Here is a 13,866-nt window from a genome sequence, read left to right on the forward strand (position 1 = left end):
GCTCTAAGGCCTTTGTTAAAACTGCATTGTGGAAGTGCCGCAATACTAATAAAAATACAAACAAAACAAATACATACTTCTGCATCCATATTGGTGGATTGATGCAACTTAGGTGTTATTTATCAAAGTCCAAATTGATCTCAATGTTTTCTGCTAAAAACTCCGATCAAATCCTCTCGGGTTGTTCATGCTAATTTATTATTACATTTTCCCGAAAACTTGCTTTGCAGGAAAAAATCCGATTTACGTTTTTTTCGGAATTTTCACCCAAAAACTTCGGGGTATTGCACAAAACCCAGCGCACATCATAAAATCATTGGAACTTCTCCCATTGACTTAAATGCAACCTCGACAGGTCTGAGATGCCGGATTTTCAGATTCAAACTTTTCCATCTTCGGGGTTAAATAAGTTCGGGAAAATTTGTGATTTTTTTAAAAGTCCAATTTTATATTAAAAAAAACCCAATTTTTTTTTGTGATTTTTGCATTCGGAGTTGAGTAAATAACCCCCTTATTGTAGGTCTACAATTATGCCAAATATCTGGGAGAAAACCCTACATTGGGGGTAAAACATATGGCAAAATTGCACTTTGCGCCTTCTTTATTTGCACCACTTTTCAGGGATTGGTGCAGCCATGCCTACAACCAACATCACTTCCAAGTGCTTTCATATTGCTGTACATAAACAACAGATAATGAAAATGTACTATAAGCAATTAACCATATTGGAGCCAGTCTGTAAAATTGAATACTAAGAATTATAAAAGAACTGACCAAAAACATAGAATTGACTTTTACCTGATTTATAGATAGATGCTGGAGTGGAGTGCCAAGCTATTAACATGCTGCATGCACATACTGGTGCTGATAGGGGAATGGATTGAACTTTACATGTTTGGGACTTCAGCTTCAAGGAGAATATCTTATTAAATTGTTTCTTAAGCTTGGTTCTCTAGGTGATGCAAAACTCACAGCATCCTTTAATTAGTATCAAGGGATAAACCATGCTGGGGAACCAGGTTAAGGTTGCTGCTTTTTAATGTGACATAGAAGCTCTACCTCTGAGCATATGGAACCAATATATAATTAGTGTTAGTGCTATCTGAACCTTGAAAGATGAAAAAGTAGGGAGCCACCATGGGTGTTATTTTACAACAGCATAATTTCTAAAGATTACCTATCACTGTCATACAGTAATGGCTCGCTTGGACTCATTTACTAATGCTGGGCAAATTTGGACAAGTGCAGTAACCCATGGCAACCAATAAACTTTATTCTTTCAATGTTATATCTGTAGCTGGCCGAACAAAGCTGATGACTTCCTATGGTTTACTGCGCAGGTGCAAATTTGCCTTGTGAGCATTAAACTTAACAGGGAATAAGGATAAGAATGGGGCTATAGGATGAAATTTATATTAGTAACTTCTTTATTTTTCCATTATTTATTAACTGAAGTAATGGGAGAAAAGTAACTTGACTAGGATTGCAAGGAAAGTAAGAAAATAATCAGTTGCCTTTATCCCTTTATTGTTTCTTCATTCCTAAACCCTTACGTCTCCTGCTGCAATGTATGAATGACTGGGCTTCAAGCAATGGCTTACTGTCCCCTGCCTTTAAGCAGGATTAATACATTAATATTAGGATTGAACATATACTTATAAAGTAAACTTGTCCTACACTACCATATGAGTATCAGTTATCACAGCAGTCATGTTACCCTAATATATTCCATGTGGGAAGAAGAAATTAAGATACTTACACTAAACGTCATTACTCTTATGGATAACCATGGAAACAAAAGAGAAATCCATTATATTGATAAGCAGATACAAAGCCTGCACCTACAGTATACCCAGATGAATAAAGAGCCCATGTAAAAAAAGAGGCTACTGTAATGTAAAAATGTGTCCAGATTTAATAAAACAGATTTCCCAGCCAAAATTCACACCAACAATGTAAAATTCCTGCTCAATAACTATGAGTTAATGACATTAATGGCAATTCTATAACATAAAAGCTCATACATGTATGGTTGGTTATTAACTAAAATCCGAATTTAACTCATATTTTATTTAAAAAACTTGACCAAACGCCCAGGCTTAGCTTATTTATTAATTCATTTAAAAAAAATTGTTTTAATCAGATTGCAAAAACTCGAATTGCTTATATTTTTCAGGCTTTTCTCCAAAATGCTCGATTTTTTTGAGTTTTTGCCTGAAAAACTCAGATTTCCAGGCTAAACCCAGCACAGACTACCAAAAAACTTTGAATTGAAATAGGCGCTTCTCCCATTGCCTCATACAGAACCTCGACGGGTCTGAGATGATGGATTTTCAGAATCAGGGTTTTTGCAGCAAGGGGGGTATAATAAATCTCGAAAAAATTGAGGTTTTGGTTCCCTCTTAAAATTCGAGTTTTCTAGTGAAAATAACTCAATTTTTTTCCAGATTTTAACAGTCAGATTTTAATAATTAACCCTTCAACTGTAGACCCATTGCCAAAATGTTTAGAGGTTGACAATGAATTATTAGAGAAAAGAAAAATTGCAGTGAGCAGTGAAACATGATAATATCAATGTTACACTCTGCATGGAGATATTTATGTTTAAAAGTCAATGACTGGAAATTATAATGCACCTTTAAAGCTACAGCCAGTGATTTTTGATTATGTGTCCATATTGAATACTTTTATATCCTGAAGGCTTTATTCTTCAACAGTTTTCCCTGTTTAGTACTTTAGCTGCTCTTGAAAACCTTATGTGATATGTGAGTAGCCTATGTTTCTTCAGAGTTGCACTGCCATGGTAACCCACAAGAGCTTCTCAGCTGTTATGTCACCAAAGAAGGCTGCACAGTGTGTGACCAACAGCGTTGGGTTCAGACAAATCCAGATTAACAGAAATAGATGTTGTAGATTTATGTACCTAATTATACACTTTGTATGTAGCAGGAGCCACAAGGGAGAGTGAGCTTCCTGAACGAGAGTTACGCATGATCAGGTCTATAAATGTACAATATTTAAATTCTACATATAACAGCACATTAAACAATCTCTTTGTGTACGCATATGTTATAATGAAAAGCTTATTTAGTGACTGAAGTTAGTATGGTCCTATATTGATTACTATATCCTGTATATCATAGTTATTTGACTTGTACTTTTATATGGTTATCTATAGCCTCAGTAACATAGAATATCTTTATAAATTACAGTAGGGGTTACATTATTTATTATAATTAACAGTTGTTTAAAAAGTTCGGATTAAAATTTTTCCCACTATTCGAATTTCTTTGCACAAAAACTTGAATTTATAACTTTGTCATCTAAGCTGGAAAGTTAATGTAGACATCAAGGGAAGTTGTCCTAGCAAAATTCAAGTTTCTTAAGCTTATAAACTCGACAGAGTATACACATGCACACAGGTATAGCATCCGTTATCCAGAATTATGGAAAGGCTGTCTCCCGTAGATTCCATTTTATCCAAATAATCAAAATGTTAAAAAAATGACTTCCTTTTTCTCTGTAACAATAAAACAGTACCTTGTACTTGATCCAAACTAAGATATAATTAATACTTACTGGAAGCAAAACCAGTCTATTTGCTTTATTTAATATTTAAATGATTTTCTAGTAGAGTTAAGGTATGGATATGCCTTATCCGGAAAACCCCAGGTCCCAAGCATTCTGGTTAAAAGTCCCTGCGAGTAGGAGAGCACAACATAAGTAAATAAGAAAGCTGGGTGCCAGTCTTGAAAATCTACAAAACCCCACCGATGACGGCACTCCAAAATCAATCAGCTTAGGCAAAAGATCCAGTAATCCAATAAAGTGAAGGTTATTAGCGGACGAATGATTCAATTCCGTACAGGAATCTTTGTCAGGGAGAAAAAACGTTTTATTGGTCCACGTTGGTCCACTAATAAACCTAAACTGATGCAGATGTAGAGCCAGGATGGACACAAGCTAGAGACAAGGGGGTAAATTTATCAAAGAGTGAAGTTCTGCCACTAAAGTGAAATTCCGCAGCTCTCAATTCATTTCTATTGGATTTTGAAAGGTGTATTTATCAATGGGTGAAAGTGAAAGTTCACCCTTTGATAAATACGCCTATAAAAATCCCATAGAAATGAATGGAGAGTGGCGGAATTTCCCTCTAGTGGCGGAACTTCACTATTAACTTCACTCTTTGATAAATATACCCCATAGACATAGTTCAGAACTTATAATAGGTACATGACCAAAACATATTTCAAAGACAGAGACAGGGTCAGGAAACTGGAAAAAGACATGGGGGTGGAGGTATCATTTTAAAAATTACCAGCATTCAAATAAAGAATTTTACCAAAGCCAGTCATAAACATTTAGAAAGCAGTACTTTACCCATCCTGCGTAATATTAATTCATATAGCTACACGCTTCATCCATTAAGCAAGTAAAGTATTTTTACTATCCACTAACATTAAAATCTGTTATATCTGTAGAGAGATGCTGCAACATTAATTATTTCTCATTTACAAGGTGGTATGATGTCCTAAATTGCACTGTATAATTAGGAGACATGCCTTTATTTTGTCATACTTCATTTCTCCGAGTCTATTGGGAATTTTATCAAAGAGAATTACCTTAATTTACAGGCTTTTTATTTTTTATTAAATTACTGATCATGTGAGCAGAAGCAGATTTAAAAAAATCCCCATTATTGAAGGTATTGAACCATTTAGTTGGGTTTTTTCTGTGTTTCTTTTTTTTCTTCTACATGCCTAGTAAAATGCTTTACTTTAAGCAGAGCTATTTTATTATGCTAATATTTTACCATAAAACTATCATAATGTATTTTACCTCTAGCAGCCCTATTCCACACGGGAGATCCTTCTTTTAAATTATTAAGAAAACTCCTCAAACTATTTATAATACTTAAACCCCTAACTAATACATTATTAAAGGGGATGTTTAATGCCAGTTTTTGAAAATCAAAGTGAGAAGAATACACAGTTTCATGTCTTTATGTCACCTCACCAGGGTTAGACTGGGGGTCCAGAACCGCTCTGTGCACCGGCCCATGACGTATGCCAATGAACTCCCAGCACAATGACCCTGTCACTGCTTCTAACCCCCCACATGGGGGGCCGGAGGGGGGTTGCGAGGGGGCCCGAGAGGGCCCGAGAGGGCGATGTGGTGAGCAGCAAGGGTGGGGTGTGGGGGGTCCTGAAGTAGCTTCCCCGGGCCCCCAGTCTGACACTGAACCACACCAAGTATCTTTTTTCAGTGCAAACAAATGTGTATTTGCCTAAAGTTCTCTTTTTTAATTCACACGAAAGTATGAAAGTATGAACGTATGAAAGTGTATTTTCGAGATATTTCCTTGATATATTTGTCAAATAAGTCCGGTGTAGCAGTGTGTTTATTAAACATTTTAAACAAATTTTAACAGAAACAGTTATTTGGTTAATATAATCAGTAAGCATAAAAGTTCATACCATTTCAGTATTGGGAAAGGTGAAATCACGCTCTACCCATCATTTTCAGGGAGTCTAAATTAATCTGAAAAATTTTAATTAAAAAATAGCTTGAATTTTCCTAGTACAACTCCCAATGTCTTCTACATGACCTTGCATCTGTTAAATGGCAATCGTTACCATTGTTTGCACTACGTGGGTTATTAATTTAGGTTCAAGTTCTGTTTTACACAAAAATGTTTGTTTTCTGGTTAAAAAAAGCTTGCATTTTTCGAGATTTATTATACCCCCCACCCTGGAAATAGCTTGAATCCAAAACTACACCATCTAAAACCTGTTGAGGTCATGTAGGAGTCAAGGGCAGAGGTCCCTTGAACCATTTGAAGATGTTGATAGCCTTCATGATTTGCGAGTTATTTTTGGAGTGTATTGCCTGAAAACTCTATAAATTCAAGCGATTCAAGTTTTTTTTTTTTTTGCTGAAAACTTGATCAATTTGAGTTTTCGGGTTTCGCAATTTAAACTCTCTGAATTTAGTTTTTTCCGTTCAAATTCAAAGAAACCATTCGAGTTGTGAGTTCATTTCATTTGGTTTAAAAAAACATGCAAATTTGATAGATAACCCCTTAATATCAAAATTATGAGTTTTTGGAAAATGTCAAGTTTTGGAATTTGTAATTTTTGCCAAAAAAATCAGTTGTCAAAAGTCAAATTTCAATGTTGCTAAATCTATCAGGTAGGGACCCATCTTCTGATGGGGCCCCCAATGACATGGAACTTATTATGAGGAAGGTGCTTAGAGATCACGGAGCACAAAGACACATATGTAGTTTGGTACAAACTTTGTTGATTATACAGTATGCACCAAATTAATGTTCATGTGTAGAACTGCTATGTTTTGTTTTCCATTAGTAACATAGTATGTTCAGGGCCTTGAGCAATAGCCCACACATATAATAGATGAATCTCTCCTTTACACTTGTTAATAAATAGATTCTCTATAAATATCTCTGTATTGTGCCAGAGAAATAATTTCCTTGTAGAATTTCATCAAAATATGTGTTCAATCAAAGAGAAAACATACACATGTGCCTTGATAAAAAAAAGTCTCCAGAATTCTTTTGCATAGGTTTTGCCTATAATAAATGTGTTCTTTAATTTGAACAGTGTTGTGTTTGACATTGGGATCATTCCTTCATATTGAACAAATCTGAGCCCAAGAATGTGTCTTATGCTGTCATGTGTTGTTCCTGCTTCATTGTTGCTTCTGTTTGTCAGTACTCAAAAATGTGTTTATACTGTGCACGTTGTGGGCACAAAATATGGTAATAAACTGTTAAGATAAAATGCACACTGAAAAGGTCAATTTCACACTGAAAATATGTTGTTTAGTAAGTTTCTATAGAAACCAATTGTATTTGATTTGCTTCTCTGTTTCCAATTATTTTTAATTCGGTCATAGATAGATAATCTGATAGATAGAAATGGATAGAAACTATATGACATTGAAATCCCCAAACTTCACCATATAATGTATGCAAAGTACAATTGAATGTCTACTGCAAAATAATTATTAAAATAATAACACATAAACTCCTTATAGTTGCAATGTGTAGAACCAGGTAAACAATGAAATATGAAATGTATTAAAGTTTACTAAATACGATAATTTAAAAATAGATAATATACAATGTAAGTACAGGTATGGGACCTTTAACTAGAATGGTTGGGACCTGAGGTTTTACAGATTTTTCCATAATTTGGATCTTCATACCTTAAGTCTACTAGAAAATCATGTAAAGGTACAAGGTACTGTTTTATTATTACAGAGAAAAAGGAAATAATTTTTTAAAATATATATATATATCTGAGTTCATGTGGGCAGCACTCCGCTCGTTCAGTTTCAACTCGGGTGCAAGGTAATGAAATTAGATAAAGGAAAAATGACCAGCAAAACTGAGATATTTTGTGAATAATCAAAAGTGTATTGAAAAAAATCACATGTAAAACCGATGTGACGTTTTGGTCCACACAGGGACCTTTTTCAAGGCAACCATGTCAAACCCCCAAACAAGTTTATATTCCCGTGATCCCATTGAACCCATTAACAGGAAGTGACAAAACATCATGTGAAGCAATTACATCAATTAATACTAAAAAGGCTATACAAGCCATTAAAGTGACCAAGTGCCATAATATGTGTGGTTATGAGTGATGGGCGAATTTATTCGCCAGGCGCGAATTCGCGGTGAATTTGCGCGATTCACGTCCAGCGAATAAATTCGCGAAACGCCCGCGAAAATTCGCCGAAAAAATTCGCCGGCGTCAAAATTTTTTTTTTCGAAAAATGGACGCCGGCGTCAAAAAACGGGCGCTGGCGTCGAAAAAACGGGCGCCGGCGTCGAAAAAACGGGCGCCGGCGTCAAAAACGAGACGCCGGCGCCGTTTCGCGAATTTTTCGGCGAAGCGAAACGGCGCAAATTCGCCCATCACTAGTGGTTATACATTTAAAATACATATAGGTGAATTATAAACCTCAGTAAAGTGCTGCAGTGCAATTAATCAAGTAGGAAACACCTATAAGATTGAATAAATAGGGTGTATTCAAGTGTGGCAACTGTACAATGTGTAATTCCCTAATTGTAGGTGACAGATTTTTCCATCCACACACTGGCAAATCGTACTCTGTAAAACATAGACTTACTTGCACATCCCAAAATGTGGTGTACATAATCCAATGCCCCTGACTGCTATTGTATTGTGGCCAGACCTGTAGGCAGCTGCGGGAACGCATAAGCATGCATCGCTCGACCATCAGAGCGGCACTTGACCCAAAACCAAGAAAGGAAACCAAACAGGATATTTTGAAACAACCAGTGGCACAACACTGGTTGCAAGCCAAACATCCGGCCTCCACTTATATGCCGATTGACTGCATTCAGGACTCAGCAAGAGGTGGTAACATTGACCGTATGTTACTTCAGAGGGAGGCCTTTTGGACATATGAATTGAACTGTGTAGCTCCCAAGGGTTTGAATAGTTGTTTGGCTTTGAATTATTTCTGTGAAATAATCTATCACAGGATACATACTTTATGAATGGATTACCAGATTAATACATAAGAGTGAATTTATTGGCTAAATAGATAGAGTTCTATCCTTTTTCGGATACCTTGTTGTGTGGTACATATTGTAGACAATACATTCTAACTGGTTTGCTCTAAACTCGTGTTTACTAATGGTGTTAAAGTATTTATGATATGGACCAATAGCTATATAACACTTGGGGGACTTTTGGAACCAGAAGAATACATTACAAATTAAGTAGTAGCTTAAGTACTGACCAAGTAGTATAGTGACAAATTGGATATTTTGTATTGTAATTTTTTTGAATATTATTCGTATATTTATCACAATGTATACATTTTTAATCAATTATTAACAGCACTGTAGCACCTTTACGAAAGTTTTAACGATTAACGATTAACTATCCTGAGCACTGCAGCAGTTTACGGAGGTTTATAATTCACCTATACGTATTTTAAATGTATAACCACACATATTATGGCACTTGGTCACTTTAATGGCTTGTATTTTTTAGTATTAAAGGAGAAGGAAAGCTACGGAGGCATTTTATTGCTAATAGATTAGCTTCAATAGTGCAAGCTAGAATGCTATATTTATTCTGTAGAATGCTTTACCATACCTGAGTAAAAAGCTCTAGAAACTCTCTGTTTGTTTAGGATAGGAGCTGCAGTATTAACATGGTGTGACATCACTTCCTGCCTGAGTCTCTCCCTGCTCTGGGCTCAGATTACAGTAGAGAAGGGAGGGAAGGGGGAAGAGGAGCAAACTGAGCATGCTCTTGCCCAGGGCAATGAGTTTTAAGCTGAAGGCAGGAAGTCTGAAACAGAAGCCCATGTATACACAATAGAAGGAAAGAAATGCAGTGTTTCTTTTGACAGGGGACTCAGAGCAGCACTACTTTGGGGGTTTACTGGTATATTTAGATGGACCTTTCTGATAAGGCTTACTTAGATTTTACCTTTCCTTCTCCTTTAATTGATGTATTTGCTTCACATGGTGTTTTGTCACTTCCTGTTGATGGATTCAATGGGATCATGGGTATATAAACTTGTCCCGGTCCCGGTGTGGACCGAAACGTCACGTCGGCTTTATATGTGATTTTTTTCAATACACTTTTGATTATTCACAAAATATCTGGGTGCTGCTGGTCATTTTTCCTTTTTATATATATATATATATATATATATATATGTTGATAAATCACCCCCTAGTGTTTTGTGTTCCACTCCACACATGCAAATAGCACTGAACAGGTGAAGAACAGCACTCATCTACTTTGTTACCCTTTATCAGTAAACTATGTTATGACAGTATGAGACATTTTTTGCCAAGTATTTATTATTGGGTTTCATTTTCTGTCTAGACAAAAATTGTTCAGTTAGTGCATTCTAATCTAATGAATTAAATCAACCATGTCATTAATGTTATTAACATGAGATATTTTTTCTTTATTTTAGTTTTCACATTCTTTGAAGTGATTTGGGAATCAACAGTGGTGCTGCAATGGTTACATAAATTATTTACCTGCACTGGATTGGGTTTTTAAGACGTGTTCATTCACTGACCATTCCTGTTAACTGACTTTTCAACAATGAATTATATTATGAAAATTCGCAGACATTTTCAGAGAACAGTCCTGCTGCTTGCCACTTTTTGCATGGTAAGCATTGTAATCTCAGCTTATTATCTGTACAGTGGTTATAAACAGGACAATGACCTTTCAGAATTATCAGTGGAAGTAGACTGTGGAGACTTTGACTCATTGCCATATAAACTATTGGAAGGGCAAACTGGACGTCCCTCTGTTTCTTTAAGGACAGAACCCTTTATTCTAGTGTTTATAGAAAGCCAATACTCTCAACTTGGACAAGACATCATAAGTGTTCTAGAATCCAGCAGATTTAAATTCCATGCAGAAATTGCTCCAGGAAAAGGAGACCTTCCTCATCTTACAGAAAACCATACTGGAAAATATGCACTTATAATATATGAGAACTTTATGAAATATGTAAACATGGATTTGTGGAACAAAGACCTTCTGGATAAATACTGTCTTCAATATGGAGTCGGCATCATTGGTTTCCTTAAGGGCAATGAAAATAACATCCAGAGCTTCCATCCAAAAGGTTTTTCATTTAGAGTCAACAGCAACATGGCTGTCAAAAACTGTTGTATTAATCCTCATACACCTTTACTTCATATAACAAAATCTTCAAACACTGGTAAACGACCATTATTATTAAATGAATGGACAGTTTTTGAAGTCAATAACTCATTCTATCAACCAGTAGTTTTTACAAAAGTAAAAATGCCTGCTGGAGGACCTCCTCAACTATCTAAACTTTCTATGTTTGCTACAGTTATCTATGATTTGGGTCTTCATGATGGAATTCAAAGAGTATTTTTTGGCAATAACTTGAACTTTTGGCTGCACAAGCTAATTTTTGTTGACGTTATTTCCTTTCTAACAAAGAAAAGGTTAACACTGTCTTTGAAAAGGTATATTCTTGTGGACATAGATGATATATTTGTAGGGAAAGAGGGAACTAGGATGAAAGCCAATGATGTAAAGGTAAGTGTGTAATTTCAGACTCAAAACTAATCATTTACAGTACAATTCTGGCACAGTATAAAATCAATAGATTTGACTTTTTCTTCTCTCAACACCTACAGTATGTTAACACTTAAGCTGGCCTCACATAGTATTAGGGATGCACCGAATCCAAGATTCAGTCCGTGATTCAGCCAGGATTCTGCCTTTTTCAGCAGGATTCAGATTCGGACATTTCTTGTGCACCACTACATAGTTTGAGACATTTGATCTCTTTCGTCATATTTGTAGAGCCCTTGATTGGTGTGTGGTGCCACAACTGATCACTCTTTCTACAGTTGACCTTTTGGCTTGTGTGGGAGGTCATCCCAATAAAGAAAATACATTTCATATTACATTCAACCACCAACACTCCACTGACAAATGCAAATTTTGGGCCCTATTTATCAAAATTCGAATATTAAATTAAAAAAAGTTCGACTAAACTAAAATCCACGATTGGATTTTATTTATTATTAAAAAAGCATGATTTAGTTGGATCGGGGACAAAAAAACCCCCCAAATTGTATGATTTATTTGTTGTTATTCCCGAGATGCTTGATTTCTTCAGGATTTTTCCCGAAAAGCCCAAATTTTTCAGATTTTAACCGGAAAAGTCAGAAATAGTATGATGTTCAGGCTAATTCCAGCGCAGACTACAAAATCTTACAAATAGGATAGGGACCTCTCCCATTATATACAATATACAACCTCGACAGGCATATTTTTCTAGTTTTTAACATTCGGACTTTAGTATATAAATGGGGTTATTTATTAATTTAAACTTTTTTTAACAATTAGATGGTGGCACTTTCTATATAATTCTTATTGGCCAACCCCAGAGATTTTGGCTTGCCCTTTAAATAAAATAGGATTACTCTACATTCTAAGTGGCATAAAGGTATACACACTGTCCACAGTCAGTGTTACGTATATGAGAGATAGCTACTACTAAAAAAAACCTACAACTTTACAAAATGCTCAAATGTATATTTTGATCATCTGATGAATAGCATACTCAACATTTAAAAAATGCCACAGAAACAAGTAAGCAAGCATGCAAACTATCAAATGCGAGTAAACATTGTAGGAGTAAAGTGAAGATACATTTCTCTTTCAAAAACATGTATATTTTTAGAATTGTGTTTTAAGCATTTAAAAAGCCTAGCTATCCAACTACATCTGAAGCATAGGAAAACATTGTATGAATGTGGGAGATAGGACTGAAGAAATCACCTGTCTACTAGATGAAGCATTAGTCTCAGGTTACAGCAGAGATACACTAATTGCTTATCACTACATCTGCAGCTCTGTCTCTAGCTGTAGTAGACTCAGACTTTTTGTGGATGCATTACAAATTGGCTGTAAATCAGCATTTTCCACCAAATATGATACAATGCTTGATACATCTTAATAGTTTTGCACAAAGCTAATGTTAGTAGTAGCTGGGCAAGGGAAAAGATTTAGCAATTGCAATGAAACAACATTAATTAGTTAAGTCCAGGAAAATAAAATTTAAATGAGAATGATGAAGACATGGCGTTTGATTGATAACAAAAACACATTGAACTGTATATTGGCTATTTAGCATCTGGGCTTGACTGCTTCAATTACACGAATGGTCTATGTTGCCCCTGTATATACAGTGAGTATGACTGAACTCATTCTGTTTGTTTTATTGACTAACAATTAAATCTCATCCATATGCATCAATTAACATGAGGTCCTAATGTCATGAAGATTAGTTAAATGCTTGTATGGCTTTATCAGTTGACACTTTTTCTTACATTATCTCCTAAAGCCAAACTGTCAGGGCCAGGGCTCCACTGCTCTCAACCTGAGTTTTTTTTCTGCAGGCTGAGAGAAGCGGATCTGCTCCCAACCCCAGCTCTGTTGATCTGCACATACTTATTTAATGAAGCCTTTATTTGCATGCAGCACAGTAAGCTTTCATAGACAGATACACATCCTACTTCCTGTTAAGTCACAATTCAAAAAGCCCATATAAAGGAAGAGGAAATTTTCATGGTCATGGGACTGGGAAAGGGATTTCACCATCAACATGGGTAGAGTTTATTTGTTGCAAAATAAGGGCAAATGTACATATAATTTTTTAGACAATAAGTAATGCATTGTTATGGGAATTTTCCAGTTGTCGACATCAGCCATATCTAGCTTTCCTATCAAGATCTTGTTTCCTTGGAATATAAACTCCATCATGAAATCTGCTATACTAAGGGGGTTATTTACTAAAATTTTAATTAATCTATTTTTTTTTTATTAAAACAACTTTGACCTAACTTCCATCAATGAAATGAACCAAATTATCAATAAATCAGAGCGAAAAAAATGTCAGAACAAAATTAAGCTTCAGTTCATTTCATACGATTGAACCTCTGAAAACTTGACTTTATTAAAATTCAAGGTTTTTGAGGTTTAATATATGGGCCCCTAAATATGCTTTCATTTTCCCTATGGTAGAAGAGGAACAGGGCAAATTTATAAATCCAGTATTATATATTTAATCCAGTAGAACTTTAAATATATGACTCAGTGCCCTAGTAGGATATTTTTATATATTTATTCCAGTAGAACTTTAAATATAAGACTCAGTGCCCTAGTAGGATATTTTGAGCAATGGGCAATGCATTGGTCCTGAATGTGATGCATAAATATACACTATCTAGATATACTGCAATTATATTGAATTCCGAGGGACACTTTACTATTAAGA

General features: G+C 35.4%; 1 protein-coding gene across 2 annotated transcripts in view; it reads left to right on the top strand.

The window, feature by feature from the left end:
- The window catches only part of LOC108710474 (bifunctional heparan sulfate N-deacetylase/N-sulfotransferase 3), a 144,602-nt gene that overhangs the window by 23,392 nt on the left and 107,344 nt on the right, over positions 1 to 13,866 (top strand). For both annotated transcript variants that reach the window (XM_041590446.1, XM_018251613.2), the window contains one exon: positions 10,000 to 11,114. In XM_041590446.1, the coding sequence (XP_041446380.1) occupies positions 10,134 to 11,114 (981 nt within the window). In that variant the 5' untranslated portion in view covers positions 10,000 to 10,133. The remainder of the gene's footprint in view (positions 1 to 9,999; positions 11,115 to 13,866) is intronic.

Source organism: Xenopus laevis, chromosome 1L, assembly GCF_017654675.1.
Source record: "Xenopus laevis strain J_2021 chromosome 1L, Xenopus_laevis_v10.1, whole genome shotgun sequence".
NCBI lineage: Eukaryota > Metazoa > Chordata > Amphibia > Anura > Pipidae > Xenopus > Xenopus laevis.